Genomic DNA, 16,660 nt, shown 5'->3' on the forward strand with positions numbered 1-16,660 from the left:
TCACCACAACATCATGCAACGTACCACTTCTATAGGATTGGTTTAATTAACACAAAGCAGTCCTAGAATCAGTAGAAAGTCATAACGAAATGATAATTGCGTATTTAATACTTTCGGGAACAAATACGATTCACAATTCAAGCTACGACGTCCGACATCTTCATGAGATGTGAACGCCCACGTCTGGATGTGGTTTCAGCTTGTTTCCGCTATGTGTTGAAGACACTCACCACAGCACTCCGCGAACACCCAGCAAGTCGCGCCGTTTCCGAAATGGTTGTGCAATACAATGTTGGGCTCCACACGTATATTGTCAGAAATTTCTTTTTTAAATGAAGTGCTGCTATTAGACTTCTCGTGGCCAACAATGTCCCATTTGCCAGTGATAGTCTATTTTTATGTCCTCCTTGTTCCGTTTGTCACGAGTTATTTTACTCCCTAGGTAGCAGAGATCCTTAACTTCATCAACTTCGTGATCACCGATCCAGATGTTAAGTTTCTCGATGTACTCTTTTCTGCTACTTCTCAATACTTTCGTCTTCCTTCGATTTTCTCTCAGCCCGTATTCTGTACTCATTAGACCTTTCATTCCATTCAGCAGATCCTGTAATTCTTCTTCTACACTGAGAGTAACAACGTTAGCTGCAAATCTTGTCATTGATAACCTTTCATCTTTAATTTTAATTTCACTATTGAACCTTTCTTTTATTTACATCGTTGCTTTTTTTATGTATAGAGTGGGCAGGAGGGGCAAAGGCTACGTCCCTGTCTTACACCCTTTTTAATCTGGCCACTTCGTTTTTGGTCTTTCACTCTTATCTTCCCCTCTTAGTTCTTGTACATATACTCTACTACCCGTCTTTCCTTATGGCTTACTCATACTTTTTTCAGAATTTCTTATTACTTGCACCATTTCGTGTTGTCGAACACTATGAACGTGTCTTGATTTTTCCTTAGTCTTGCTTCCATTATTTATTAACCGCACCTTTGGTGGCACCTTTAACTTTCCTGAAACCAAAGTGATCGTCATCTAACACATCGTCAATTTTCTTTTCCATTCTGTATATTATTCATGTCAGCAACTCGGATACATGAACTGTTAAGTTGATAGTGCGATAATTCTCGCACTTGTTTGTTCTTGCAGTCTTCAGAATTGTGTGGATGATGCTTAAGCTGATAGTGCGATAATTCTCGCACTTGTTTGTTCTTGCAGTCTTCAGAATTGTGTGGATGATGGTTTTCCGAAAGTCAAATAGTACATTGCCAGACTCATATATTCTACACACCAACGTGAACATTCGTTTTGTTGCCACTTCCCGCAATAATTTTAGAAGTTCTTATGGACTGTTATCGAAATCTTGTTCCTCATTTGATCTTAAGTGTTCCAAAGCTCTTTTAAATTTTGATTGTAATAGTAGATCCCCTATCGCTTCTATATCGACTCCTGTTTCTACTTCTCAAGCGTTGTCAGACAAGTCTTCTCGCTCATAGAGGCTTTCAATGTACTCTTTCCGACTACCAGCTCTCTCCTCTGCATTTAACAGTGGAATTCACATGGCGCTCTTAATGTTACAACCCTTCCTGTTCTAACTTTTCTATGTGCCGAGTGTGTCCTCTCAAAAATCATTTCTTTTTCAATTTCTCGACATTTTTCATGGAGCCGTTTTCCCTTAGCTTCCGCTCACTTTCTGTTCATTTGATTCCTAAGTGAGTTGTATTTCTGTATTCCTGGAATTCCTTGAACATTTTTGTACTCTTTTATCGATCAACTGAAGTATTTCTTCTCTTATCCATGATTTCTTCGCGTATACCTTCTTGGTGCCAACGTTTGTCTACCCAAAATTTGTGATTTTCCTTTTCAGAGATGTCCATTCTTCCTCAACTGAAAACCTTACTGAGGTATTTCTTACTGCAGTGTCTATAGCCTCAGAGAACTTCAAGCATATCCCACTTCTTTGAGCACTGATTCTTCCTGACTAGTCTCTTAAACTTCAGCCTACTCTAAACTACATGTAAATTATGATCTGTACCAATGTCTGCTCCTGTGTACGCCTTACATTCCAGTATCTGATTTCGGAATCTCTGCCTGACCATGATGTAATCTAACAGAAATCTTATAGTGTCTCCCTGTCATTTCCCAGTATACTTCTTCCTCTTGTGCTTCGTGAACAGAGTAGTCGCTATTACTAACTGATATTTATTGCATAACTCAATTAGTCTTACTCCTCTCTCATTCCTACTTTTTCTTTGAGTCTTAAGTCTTCTGACTGGCTTGATGCAGCTCTTCACGAATTCCTCTCCTGTGCCAACCTCTTCATCTCAGAGTAACACTTGCAACCTACGTCCCCAATTATTGTTGGATGTATTCCAGTCTCTGTCTTCCTCTACACTTTTTGCCCTCTACAGCTCCCTCCAGTTTTATGGAAGTCATTCCCTGATGTCTTAACAGACGTCCTATCGCTTCTCCTCGCCACTGTTTTCGCATATTCCTTTTCTCTCCGATTCTGCATTGAATCTCCTCATTCGTTACCTTATCAGTCCACCTATTTTCAACATTCGTCTGTAGCATCACATTTCTAATGCTTCGATTCTCCAACTGCCAAGCCCAATTGTCCCGCAATCTTTTCTTCTACTCCTTCCCTACAACTGTAGTCCCCCACGCCTATTAGATTTTCATCTCCATTTACGTATGAGTTACCCGTTCAATATCCTCGTACACTGATCATCCAGAACAGTATGACCATCTACCCAATAGCCGGATGTCCATCTTTTCCACGGATAACATCGGCGACGTGTCGTCGCATAGAAACAATTAAGCCTTGGTAGATTGCTGGAGGGAATTGTCGCCACATCTGCACACACTAGTCACACAAATTCCCGAAAATTCTGGAGAGGGTGGAGATGAGCTCTAACGCCACGTTCAACACATCCGAGATTTGTTTGATCGGTTTCAGATCTGGCGAGTTGGGGGACTAGCAAATTAACTGAAACCCGCCAGTATGATCCTCTAACAACACCATGACACTCCTGCCCTTGTGACATGACGGATTATCTAGCTGAAACATGTCACTGTCATTGGGAAACATGATCGTCATGTACAACACTTCTTGGCCGTCATGGTGCCTTGCACGAGCAACACTGGGACCATGGATGCCTCCAGAGCATAATGGAGCCGCCACCAGTTAGTCTCACTCCTGCAATACAGGTGTCATGGAGCTGTTCCCCTGGAAGACAAAGGGTTCGCGTCCTCCCGTGGGCATGATGAAGAAAGTCTCTGGATCATCAGACCATGCAACGCTCTGCCAATGGGCCAACGCCCAGTGCCGATGGTCACGTGGCCATTTCAGTCGTAACTGTCGATATCATGGTGTCAGCATTGGCATGTGGATGGGTCATCAGCTGAGTAGGCCCATCGTTTGATGTGATCGGTGCACTGCATGTACAGACACACTTTACTCCGTCCAGCATTGAAGTCTTTTACCAGTCTGCCCAGGCTACGACGCCTGATATCTTAATGATATGTGATCGCCCAACCCCTCACGTCTGGACATGATTTCAGTTTGGTTTCGCCATGTGTTGAAGACACTCACAACAGCACTCTGCGAACACCCAACAAGTCGCTCAATTTCCGAAATTGTCGTACCGAGACTCCACGCCCTTACAGTCTGCCATTGGCCAAACTCACTTGGCGCGTCTTCCCCATTCTACACACGGACAGTACACTCACTGATGCTACATGCGTCGTGCATGTGTCTGACTAGCAGTCATTCATCGCCAGGTGACGCTGCCGCCGCCTGGACGTATTTATATCGATAGTAGGTCGGTGGTAGTAATGTTCTGGCTGCTCAGTGTATGCTGTCTCTCTCTCTTTATTTTCCACTTGCGACATCGGCATGTATACCTGAACTATCGTCGTCGGTATTGGTTTGCTGTCGATTCTGATGAGAACACACCATCACTCAACTGTTCACATTAACTCACCCTCTGCCCTACCTTCCTGTTCATAACGAATCCTACTCCCATTATACAATCTCCTGCTGCTGGTATTTTACCCTATACTCACCTGACTGGAAATCTTTCTTTCCATTTCACTTCACTGATCCCCACAATATCGAGGTTGAGCCTTATGCACTACACAGCCATTTTGCTGCGTACTTATTCGAAATCTGTTCATAACTGTTCATGATCTCCCATGTACGTAATTATGTTTACCACTCTCTCGTAGGACAACGATTAGCCTGTACTACGTTCCACTGGGAATGGGATTTGTGGCTCCGTGTCCGACAAGGATGATGAACTACGTGGCTTGACACCTTTCAGTATCACTTTCACTTGTTAAGTGCAGATCGCCATCGTTGTACTTCTCATATACCTCGCGGAATGGCCGCGCGGTTTAGGGCGCCATGTCACGAATTGCGCGGCCCCTCCCACCGGAGGTTCGAGTCCTCCCTCGAGCATGGGTGTGTGTATTGTTCTTAGCATATGTTAGTTTAAGTAGTGTGTAAGTCTAGAGACCTATGACCTCTGCAGTTTAGTCCATTAGGAATTCATACAGATTTGAAAATTTGAACTCCTTAAGTACACTGTCCGCACTTGCGAGCGTGTACGGCACCACATTGCACTGACTCATGTTACCGAAGCGTTAAAATTTCATTCGCAACGTCTTTCTTACTCTGCGAAATTCCTTGGGTTGCTTTGTGACGAAATCAAATAATGAAATGGCGACTTCGTTTATCTTTGCCATTGCTCTGCATTGTATCAACACCAGTAGCACTACCTGTTGTTACTCGTAGAATAAACAGTTCAGCTACGCTCCGTAGCCTCATGCTATGCTCACCATTGACTGCCTCAAGTCAAGGCGCCTAGTGCGATTACCAACAAATATTATCGTTGCATGGTAGACAATATGTAGGGCGTCGAATACCGTAAACATCGTTAGCGCTTTGCAACCTCGCACTCAAGAGGTTTCTTGTAAGAATCGTCATTATGCTTCAGAAAGAAGATTAAATTACAGAAAGGAACTATGTTGGTGTAACAGTAAATATAAACAAACATTTTGACGTGGGAAACTTTCAAAGTTGCTGAATTTATTTTCGTAACTATACTAATACCTTTTGTTTCCTTTACATTTCTAAGAATTTAGCAGCCATAAAATATATATTTTCTCTTCATTTTGTTATTACCCCAAAAAAAGAAATTGTACTACTTACTAATATGACGTACTGAAATTTCTAGATTATTCAGGAAGCAATACTGTTTTACATACACATCGAAACGTGCCCCAAAACACGCACTTCTCATTATCTCTCAGTGTTGTGTCAGTCAGGCTATGACCTCTAAGAACTTTTACTGCACATGTAGAATGTATTTTGTTTTGTATCTTCTGTGAGGAAAAACTGTATCTTTTATTTTTGTGAACAAGTCCTCCTATAATCGCACCGTGTGATAAGAATTCGTAGAAATAAAAAGGTCAAAGTTAAAGCACAATAAAATGCTTTAGTTGTTAAGATGAACTGTCTCGATGAATTTTAATATGGTGGTGTTTGTTACCTGTAATTTTCTCCTAGACTCTGACGCCATATGGAGATAAATACTAACATAAAATCTTCTCTTAGAACAGTAATCAGTAAATGGAGTATTAGCGACACTCACGAGAAGTGCATGCATGAAGTTTTAGAAGTCTATCCAAGAGGGGGCAGTTGTAACTTGCAAAGCTGTGAGTTTTATGAAGAACATTTAGAAAGGACTTTCTGAATTGAAGTAAATTAATTATTCATATGGTCATAACCAGTAGAACCTATAATTTCAGACACAAACGATGCAGAAATGTGTCTGCCATGAGAGATGGCTCAGTAGGTATGGCAAATTATTGTCTGCGCTGCCAGTGCTATTGACAAGATTGATGTTGTCCTTACGTGTATGTGATGATACCCAAGCCGCTCATGCTTTCCTCTATATATCCAGGTACACCCATATGATCCATCTTGTTGGTTTCATAATATGTAAGGGGCACGCCCAGCAGCTGCTCCATAGCTTCCACAGAAGGAGGTCCCATGTAGCTCGCGAAACCGTTCTGGTCGCTTCCGGAGGTCACTTGCCAGACGACAGAGCTGACGTCCCCAGACGACACCCTACCAACCATGTCGTGCAGTACCCAGGACAGCTGGTAGGCGCTGATCGGGGGCGTCTGTTCGAAGTAGTAGCCACGGAAACCCTCAGCGTCCAATCTGCAAATGACAAGTGCTCCACGTCACATTTTGTGAGATTCTGGAAGTACATATATTTAAAATGCTACACCATTACTATGCAGCTGACAGAACGTTGTGTACATCTACATCTATACTCTCATAAGCATTGCGATGTGCGTGGCCAATATTCGAACCACTTTGAAATCTTTTCAAGTGTATCATCTGTAAAAAGTATTAGGTAACTGTTGTCTGCAAGCTCATTAATGAGCAACATGACGGCTCCGGTCCCAACATATTTCCATGGGCCACGCCTGCAGTTAAATCTACATCCAAGATTACATGCTGTGATCTTTCTAAAAAGGAATCATAATTTTTCACAAATTTAGGTTGATGCAGCATACGATCGTATTTTTGTTAATAATTGTTAATATGCCACTGATTGTGAGACGAATGATTTTTGTAAGTCAAGAAATATTGTTTCAACATGACTGCCTTGAACCTTGAATTCTGAATGTCACGTATGAAAAGCTCCAGTTGATTTTCGCAAGAGCAATGTTTTCGGAATCCATTCCGGCTGTCAAGCACTAGGTCACCCTGTTCGAGATATTAAACGCATTGAATGAGAGAAAGATCTTCGAATGCCTGTACTTGTTTTGATTCCTTCAGTGGACCTTACGACAGCAAAATATTTATCAGTTTCTCCCTTCCTTTGCATGCACACATTTTATTTAAATGTCGGCCATCACTATCCACGAAACTGCTGTCGTGGAAAGTGAAATATTTGCATTGGTGCTTCTTGCTGACCGTATACTATTACGTCAGACTCAAACTACATAGCGCACATGTGATAGTGGGAGGCAATCACTTTTGCTTACTCATCATCGTAACTGGCCCGAGCGTTGGACTCGTAACCTGGTACGTCTTGGGCCGCAGTCGCATGTTGAGTTGATAGCGCTCCTTCAATGCTGGTTCGTCGTAGCACGGCAGTGCTCGTCGCGTGTAGTTCGGCATGAACTGCGTCGCATATACGGCCCTGTGGACAGAAGAGCATAGCGTGGCAGTTACGTTGTAGCTGAGGCGCTGCGTATATATTTTACTCATGTCATCGTACAGTGGAACCAGTTTACCAACAACATAACGGGGATGGGCATCACGATGATACAAACAGAGGAATTCACAGCAGACGGCCTTTCACTTAACTGTATCACCAGATGTAAGTTTGCTTGAAACAAGCTGAGTAATGCCTGCAGAAGACGTATTTCAACAGCTACAAAAGATGAACAAAATGAAAGTTAGTCTCTAAGAGGCACGCCTGCAGCAAATGTGTGGAACTATAAGAGAAATGAATCAGAAAATCTGAAAAGAAAACTCTGACATACGATTTACAACGAACTCTGCAACGTACGAGTGGAGATCAAGTACTGGGAACGCAATCAACTGTCTAGCATCTATAGGAGCTGTCCTATGACCAAACCTTCTAGTTGAATTTTCGACAAGCACCACTCATATTTCATTGGAAGGAGATTCCAATCAGAAGCTGCCACGATCATGACAAAAGGACATAGAAATTCGATTGAGAAAGTATCTGATAATGTGCTCTGTCGGCTTAGATAACTATTCTCTGCAATGTATCGTTTTTAATCTTGCCATTGGTACTCTACTCTATGTCACCTTCTTCCCTGATAAAGTTGTGTTACTGCCCATAAATGCGACAGTGAAGAGTGAGAAATGAAAGACAACATTACACGTCGCAATCATACCGAATAACAAACTCGTCCTGTTACACGTCATACTGAAAAGCACAAAGCGCAAACTTCCTACTGATGATTAAACACCGAGAAGAAATTCCTGCTTTTTAAAAATGCCTGAAGCATTTTGTGAGTTTTTTCTCGTGGGGAGATTTCACCGTTCTTCATTGATTTATGTATTACAAGCTCCAAGTAATGATAATAATGTATTGCTATATTTGAACATAACACGATTTCATAAGGAAGTGCTGGGGATATAGCCAAAGGAACGTATCACTTTATGTCCGAGTTAGGATGTGTAACATCCGTAATGTCTGAGGACAGATTGAAGGCGAGATATTTTCGTACACTGTGGACAAGACAATGAAGTGTTGATTGAACTGATAACACATGTCTCCGGATAGTACGACTGCATCTCCCCTTGCAATTCTCCCCCCCCCCCCTTTCCCCCCCCCCCCCCCCCCCCCCCACTCTCCACCTGAAGTTGCCAGTAAGACAACATGCACAATATCAACCCATCCTATCACTACTATGCTTCAAATGAAATGGTAGTCTCAATAATTATTATTAGTTGAAGCATGCTAATAATGAGTAACAAATAATAGTCAACTCCTTAGAAAAGAAAGTAGATTAACATATTTAGCTAAGAGCAAAACAGAAACTTGTTTGAAGGAATTGGTTGGAACAAATACAACTAGAAAACTTTTGTACAAGAATTGTACATGGCTATGAAAGCTTTATCAACTGGCCTTGACATATGTTGTGAGAGGAGTAAACATCTTTGAAAAGTGTGCACTAGAACCACCATATCACTTTACATGTAGCTGAAATTAGTAAGGATGCGGTATATATGAGAATACATGTAAGGTTTTATTAGTGACCACTGATTTCTACGAGTTGTCACCAGCTCGCACGCTGCTACTCAACTAAAATAACGGCAATCGTTGATATAGCTGCTAGTACCCTCTCTGCCTGACTATCCTATGGCCTCCAAGTTAGACAAGTCTCCAATTATTGCTCGTCTACAACAACCAAATGTGTACACATCGAACAAGTATCTAAACGTGCATTTGGGTAGTGTTAGAAAATAGATTGCATGAGGATATTTTGTAGCTGGCAAGTAGCGTTACAGGTTATTGCGGTTTCTAAGGATCAAGAGCAGTGTCTCGCAATGTGTGTCTGTTGGTGACAGCACTGTGACCTGTACGATACTCACGCTTGCCCGTCCCGCCCCTGATAGTCATAGCGAGAGAAGCCGGGCTCCCTGTCGCCGATGTTGGCACTGAAGACGATGTCCAGCACCAAAAGGCTGCCCTCTGCCACCTGCAACATGGAGACGTGAATGAGCCACGAAGCAGCACCATGGTACGCTTTGTTAGTACTGAGAATAGATGTTAGTTCAAATGGAAAATTGTGGGAGAAAGAATTTGATTACATCTAACTACACAAATCACTTCCACTAGCTGGTCTGTTCTCTCAGTGTACGACTCGAATGTTTTTATTCCCTTCATCTAGTAACGAAGTTTAGTAGCGAAGTAACTCAACCATTAGAGATTAGAAACTCGCTTTAAACTCGTCAGCGTATCCTGTGAAGTCATCTCGGAACTCGCTGTCCCTGTGTGTCCGTAGACCAGACTCGTGAACCGTTTCCACAGCCCACACATCATCCGAGTCTGCTGCTGGGCACAAGTTCACTCACAAAGGACAGTAAGTACACGAGATTGCAGGTATAACGGCGGACTCGCGCCATTCCCTCTAATACAAAACCGTTTTGAAATAAATTTCCACCATTGAACTGTAAATTACTATTCATTTATTTCATACAGTCATGAGTTCGGCTTTGAAACCATTCTCAAGAGCAAGTTGAAATGTCACAAAACGTCCGTCTTGCCTTAAATGGCAAAACCAACCATTGGGCATGACGTTTGGTATATACCAGTATAATGACCGTTCGGTGAGCAGTAAATATAGTTCTGTTTATACAAACATTAATATATATAAAACTTTTTCGAAGACTGCTGCAAATTTAATATTTAATACCTATTCCGAAATTGTCTAACGATTACATTGGCAGATGAAGACTTTCCAGGTGTTAACGAGTCTTAAACGACAGTATCAGAAAACATGACATGAGGATTACGTGCAGTCACAGAATGATAATTGATTATTAAAATAAATTATAGAAATGAATTATAAGCCTCATAATTCGCCGTTAGCCCACAAGCGCAAGTTGCCACGAGCAAATGAATACAGAAATAGCGAGCTTTTTTGTCACAGGGCTATAAGAGTGACTTTGCTTTGCGCCCAGTTTCCGTTTGTCACAGCGCAATTGTTTTCTCATGGTAGAGGTGGAATAAAGAATAGAACAATTTTGTTTGCATTGGACGAAATTTGTATGCTTTCCATCTGAACTTATTCCAGATATCACTCCTCCTATAGTGGAACGCATCTGCAACTGTGTCTTTTGCAACAGGTAATTTTCGTCGCACCCCCTCTACTCTTATAGAACACAGCTTCGTTAATGGCTATCTGACCCCAGAAATCGGTCATTTCGCCTTGTCACTGCTACATTACAGCAGTAAGATTGTGTACTCATCTTCTATGCTAACAACAAGTCACAACTAGCCTTACGCTCCAGCATGCTTGAGTAAGAGAGAACGTGTCGACGAGTACGAAGCGACCGCAGCGCCACAGCTCTGGCTCGTCATGTTCGATTAACTGCAGCGAGAACGGTGGAACCCGTTACCCCTGATCTAGCATCAATTACTTGATTTGTGGAGTATGGAACCCGTAACATTATAATGGTAACCGCCACTATTTTGTCTGTAACCAGCTCTCTCTTCATCCTCCATTACCTTTTAACCAAAAAATATACTTTTTAAAATATGTGTCAGAAACAAATGAACATTGTAAAACAGTCTGTTCGACAGGTATTTGCAGATTTGCAACTGGAATTTTAATAATATCTGATAAACTACACTACTGGCCATTAAAATTGCTACACCACGAAGATGACGTGCTACAGACTCGAAATTTAACTGACAGGAAGAAGATGCTGTGATATGCAAATGATTAGCTTTTCAAAGCATTCACACAAGGTTGGCGCCGGTGGTGACACCTACAACGTGCTGACATGAAGAAAGTTTCCAACCAATTTCAGATGTGTTACGACCCGTGGCTCTACCCTTCATTCGATCCCTGTGAAATCCAACATTTCAGCAGGATAATGCACGACCGCATGTTGCAGGTCCTGTATGGGCCTTTCTGGATACAGAAAATGTTCGGCTGCTGCCCTGGCCAGCACATTCTCCAGATCTCTCACCAGTTGAAAACGTCTGTTCAATGGTGGCCTAGCAACTGGCTCGTCACAATACGCCAGTCACTACTCTTGATGAACTGTGGTATCGTGTTGAAGCTGCATGGACATTTGTACCTGTACACGCCATCCAAGTTCAGTTTGATTTAATGCCCAGGGATATCAAGGCCATTATTACAGCCAGAGGTGGTTGTTCTGAGTATTGATTTCACAGGATCTATGCAACCAAATTGCATTAAAATGTAATCACTTGTCAGTTCTAGTATAATATATTTGTCCAATGAATACCCGTTTGTCATCTGCATTTCTTCTTGTTGGAGCAGTTTTAATGGCCAGTAGTGTACATAATATGAGCTAGTAGTATTAAAAATTTGTGAGAGCAAAGAGTAAAATGCAGAAACAGCTAATTCGGAGAGTCAATGTACACACTTTATGAAACTCAATTAAATGTACCTTTTCAGTGAATATTTCCCTGAAGGTAAACGGAAGAAATAGAATATATACTGTTGTCTTTCTTATTATTTTGAGCTAAAAGTCTAGAATATTTTTTAATTGAAACTGGAGAAAAATTTGTGTTTCTTAATATACGAGGTGTGGCTAGAAAAAAACCGGACTAGTACTGGTGAAACAATGAAACGAATGCAATAAGGCTGAAATTCGCGTGGCCTGTCACGTGACTCTCGCTCCGCCTACTGCTCGAGTTTCATCTGCCTCCTGCACTCAGTCTGCCCGTGGCGTCTGTTTTAAGTAGTTGACGTTTTGTCTGTGCGTCGGAAAATGTTGAGTGTACAGAAAGAACAGCGTATTAACATCAAATTTTGTTTCAAACTAGGAAAATCTGCAAGTGAAACGTTTGTAATGTTACAACAAGTGTACGGCGATGATTGTTTATCGCGAACACAAGTGTTTGAGTGGTTTAAACGATTTAAAGATGGCCGCGAAGACACCAGTGATGACACTCGCACTGGCAGACCATTGTCAGCTAAAACTGATGCAAACATTGAAAACATCGGTAAACTTGTTCGACAAGATTGCCGTTTAACAATCAGAGCAGTGTCTGAGTTAACAGGAGTTGACAAGGAAAGTGTTAAGCAGATTCTTCATGAAAGTTTCAACATGAACAAAGTGTGTTCAAAAATGGTTCCAAAGTGTCTCACAATTGAACAGAAGGAACGCCGAAGAATGATTTGTTCTGACATCCTGGAAAACATTGAAAGTGATCCCACCTTCTTACAAAATGTTATTACTTGCGATGAATCGTGGTTTTTTACTTACGATCCCGAAACTAAACGCCAATCGATGCATTGGAAAACTCCTGGTTCTCCACGACAAAAAAAAGCACGAATGTCAAAATCGAAATTCAAGGCAATGATGATTGTTTTTTTTTTGACATCAAAGGGATTGTGCACATTGATTGGGTACCAGAGGCACAAACAGTGAATCAGCATTACTACATTAGCGTCCTGGCTACCCTACGTGAGCGAGTACGGAGAAAACGGAACGATTTGTGGAGAAAAAAGTCATGGATCCTTCACCAAGACAATGCCCCAGCTCACAGTGCGTTGTCAGTGAAGACGTTTTTGGCAAAACACAACATTCCCATCTTAGATCATCCACCCTACTCACCTGATTTGGCCCCCTGTGACTTTTTTCTTTTCCCTAAAGTCAAGTCAGCTTTGAAAGGAACTAGATTTGAGACTAATGAAGCAGTAAAAGAAAAAGCGACGGAAGTAATGTATGGACTTACCGAAAATGATCTGCAGCATTTGTATGGACTTACCGAAAATGATCTGCAGCATTGCTATGAACAGTGGAAAATTCGTATGGAGCGGTGTAGAGACCGAGGAGGAGAGCACATTGAAGGAGATAACATGAAATTGTAAATAATTGTAAATAAATGTTTTTTCCAGCATCAGTCCGGTTTTTTTCTAGCCGCACCTCGTAAGTTCCTCAATGTCCACATTTGTTTACACTATTAAATGATGATACATACTACCTTCTTGTGTGATGGTCTCACTTCTTTCATAGCAGTTCAGATATGCGGCTACCAAGAATTTATTCTGGCGTAGAATGTGGATGAACTCTGCTGTAGAAATTTTATGATCTCTCACCTGCTCTTGTAGGGACACCACCAAGAAGTCCCGGCCGTCTTGAGGCTGCTCGTAGCTGGAGGCGATGACGCCGCCGCCTTGGAACCGAACTGTGAGGGAGGAGATGCTGACTGCGGCGTGCAGCACCAGCTGCGCCGTGTCACGCACCACCTCCACTGTCACGCTCGTCTGGCCCTGGAGGGTGAGGCTCTGCTGCTTGTCAGGGCAGCCAACACAACAGTCGTTAAAGCAGTGAGTGACAAACACAGGGAAACAGACGTTATCTGCTGTTGGGTGCATGGTAAAGAGCTAACTTCTCTTATCACTTTCATCACTTGCTCTCATTTCTTCATCAATTCGGACTTGCTCTAACTTTCCTTTCCTGGTATTTTCACCATATCTCTTACTTTTCTCTGCCCTCCTCTCGTCCCTAATCAATCTCTTCATATTTTAATTTTATGTCTATCAAACCTGAATACTTGACATAATGATGAAAGAGTTTTAAGAATTTAGTGTTTATACTTCGTGCAGTATTGATCGTCAAGTATGGCATTGTTGGTGTATTTCTGGCGGCTGTTCAGTCCTGTACTAATCTTCTACTATTTGAATGGGATGAAATTTGGTGAGATGCCTAGATTCAAGCCAATGATTGAGAAAATTCCTTTACTTTCAGTTTAGCTGTTGATGCATCATATGTGATATTTGATCATGCTATGCCAGGTAAACCATGATTATTTCTAAAATATGGGACATTCATAATTGGTGTAATAACACTAGAAAGAATCAAGAGCGAAGTGTGTCCATTATTTCCAGTGACGCCAGTAGAATTATGCCATCAATAACGAACTAGTTATCGATATATCGGTTTGTGGCCTGTAGCTTATACTGTAAAATCTCGTGTTAAAACTTGTAAGAGGGGGAAACGTTGTTTCGATATGGCATTGACAAAGCGATACGACGAGAGAAGCAGTAGTGTACCAAATTGGCTCGGTAGTCATTACACAAATAACAGCAACTATGATGCTGACATTTGTGGTAGAAGGAGATGTAGATCACACTCCAATTTTTTACTCTGATCTGTGAATTTTTAGACAGTGTTCAAAACTTGATCAAGCCAAGTTATGAAATTTCTGTTCATCCTGTTATGTAAGTTTTTCTCCTTTTAAACATCTATTAGTGAAAACGTTGCCCATCTGACATGTGTTATAGCCATTTAGCAGAAATGAAGTGCAATTTATTTAAATAACACTACGAACCTTTCTACTGGATCTGTGGAAATCCCGTTGTTTAGTGTTAGGATGACGATGAGAATAAATAAGATATAATACAGTGAATGGTAACTAGTGAATTTCTTTGAGAAACTCGGCGATGTTCAGTGCTTTCTCCGATTCTAGCTAAATATAGTGGTGACATACAAAAGTTACGAGACAGATCCCAGGTAACTCAACGTTTTCTGTCAAAATAGCAATTTCATTCACAAACTGCAATACTACAGTGCCAACGGCCTTGGCTCGTGGAACACACAGGTTCCCGTCACACCACCGAAATTAATGAACTATGGTTAACGGCAGAGCTTGCATAGCTGAATGCCGTATGCTGTTGCCTGCTTTCCCTTTACCTTTAGAGTAAAGGGAAGGAGAGGTAGTTGCGTAACGTTCCTAATCACCACTCTTTGCGACAATGTTCTAGATTAAATTCCAAACCTCTCCACAAAGTCTCAAGCTTAGCGGCTGCCTAGGTGCTTTTCGAGAGCACTCCCTTCTCTCATTATGACTCAATAAACATGACACCTGACCACACATATACTCATTACAGTCATCTACACTTACGAAATACATTTAAATACATAAATCTTACGCTTTGCAAAGGGAAGATGCCAACGGGCATGAACGATGGGGAAAACCTTTCCAATTAGGTGGCTTGAAGCTGCCTTTCGACGCCCCTTACGAATCATGCCGTACGACTTTACTCTAGTGATACAAAGTAGTGTTTAAATGTTTCATGCGACCCACAGTAGTAGTACATGCTTTCTCACGTAAATTGTGATGAATTCCTTAACTACCAGCAAACCCCTCTCACACAAGTCTTTAATGACTCGAGCTCCCGTGTACAGAGCATCTTCAAGCGTGTGATTACTTTACAAATATGTTAATGTGCTACATGTTTACATGAAACATATGGGCAACTAAGTGCTCTCATTATAGAATCCTGAATATGAGTATATTCTGGATAATTTGTACTCCGTTAAAAACAATAGCCATTTATTCACCAGTCTCGATGTCTGTGACGTTAAATTTCCTAAACCATTTGTCGTATAATGATATAACTTTACAGGCATATTCAGTTATATAGATATGTATACAGAGGTAATAGTAAATGAGTAATGAATTAAAACAAGACATCTGATGCGGAAATGTTACCGCATGAACAACGATAATGTAGTAAGGGGTAAAGTTTTTTCTTTTAAAGATCTTGTTGGGGGGGGGGGGGGCGGCAGAGTGAAATAGGTTTCATAAATGCCTGAAATTACATGTAAAGTTCATTGGAAGTCGCTAAGTACTCTTACTCTCAAAACTGTATAAATATCGTCCAGGTTAATTTGCTCTCTGTGAGCCACACTACCTGAAGAAATATACACAGTTTGTACTCTACTAGATTCACAAAAGACACAATTATCTGGCAGTACTCCATTGCCTTCACCTGTATCTTTCAAGATTTACATCTGCCTTATTAACTCGCTAACTGATTGTGCTACTGTTTAGTCACTTGAAATCCAGAAACCAGAGGAAATGATTCTTCACTGTGGAAGACGGGTGTGACATGTACAGCAAACTGAGTATCAATAGTCATCGAGATCGGCTGTGCAGCAGAAGTATGTGTAGCTTAGACTAGTAGCGAGGGAGGAGGTGGGTGACTCACCCCTCATTGTCCTGGTAGACCGTGATGTCGACCGTCTGGGAACTGGGTCGGCTCTCCCCCGGCAGGCGGTCGTCTTGTCCGTGGACCACCACCACCAGCTGCTCCAGGGCCACCAAACACCACACAACCCTCATGCTGGAACACCTGGGTATATAAGTCGCGTTGTGGGCTTCAAATGGCGTAATAGTTGCCAAAGGCAAACGAAAAGTATTTGTGCTGCGAGTTGTTGAGCTTCCTATCACTGATATAAGACTGGTTGTGGAAGAAATGAACAGATTTTAACATGGAAAGGAAAAGTGGTGTACAGTGATTCCTAACCACAACGATGTGCATAAAGCCCAGATCTATCCACAGTTTTGTAGTGTCAGACCTTAAGCCATGGTTGATGACGGACATTTC

General features: G+C 41.7%; 1 protein-coding gene across 1 annotated transcript in view; it reads right to left on the reverse strand.

Annotated features, from left to right (window-relative positions):
* The window catches only part of LOC124606545 (aminopeptidase N-like), a 30,741-nt gene extending 14,346 nt beyond the window's left edge, over positions 1–16,395 (reverse strand). The window contains exons 1-6 of the mRNA XM_047138531.1: positions 16,262–16,395; positions 16,109–16,142; positions 13,364–13,558; positions 9,153–9,259; positions 7,054–7,221; positions 5,916–6,227 (exon numbers count right to left, since the gene is read on the reverse strand). Of these exons, the coding sequence (XP_046994487.1) occupies positions 5,916–6,227; positions 7,054–7,221; positions 9,153–9,259; positions 13,364–13,558; positions 16,109–16,142; positions 16,262–16,395 (950 nt within the window). The remainder of the gene's footprint in view (positions 1–5,915; positions 6,228–7,053; positions 7,222–9,152; positions 9,260–13,363; positions 13,559–16,108; positions 16,143–16,261) is intronic.
* Positions 16,396–16,660: the final 265 nt, after the last annotated feature.

Source organism: Schistocerca americana, chromosome 3 (assembly GCF_021461395.2).
Source record: "Schistocerca americana isolate TAMUIC-IGC-003095 chromosome 3, iqSchAmer2.1, whole genome shotgun sequence".
In the NCBI taxonomy this organism is placed as follows: Eukaryota; Metazoa; Arthropoda; class Insecta; order Orthoptera; family Acrididae; genus Schistocerca; species Schistocerca americana.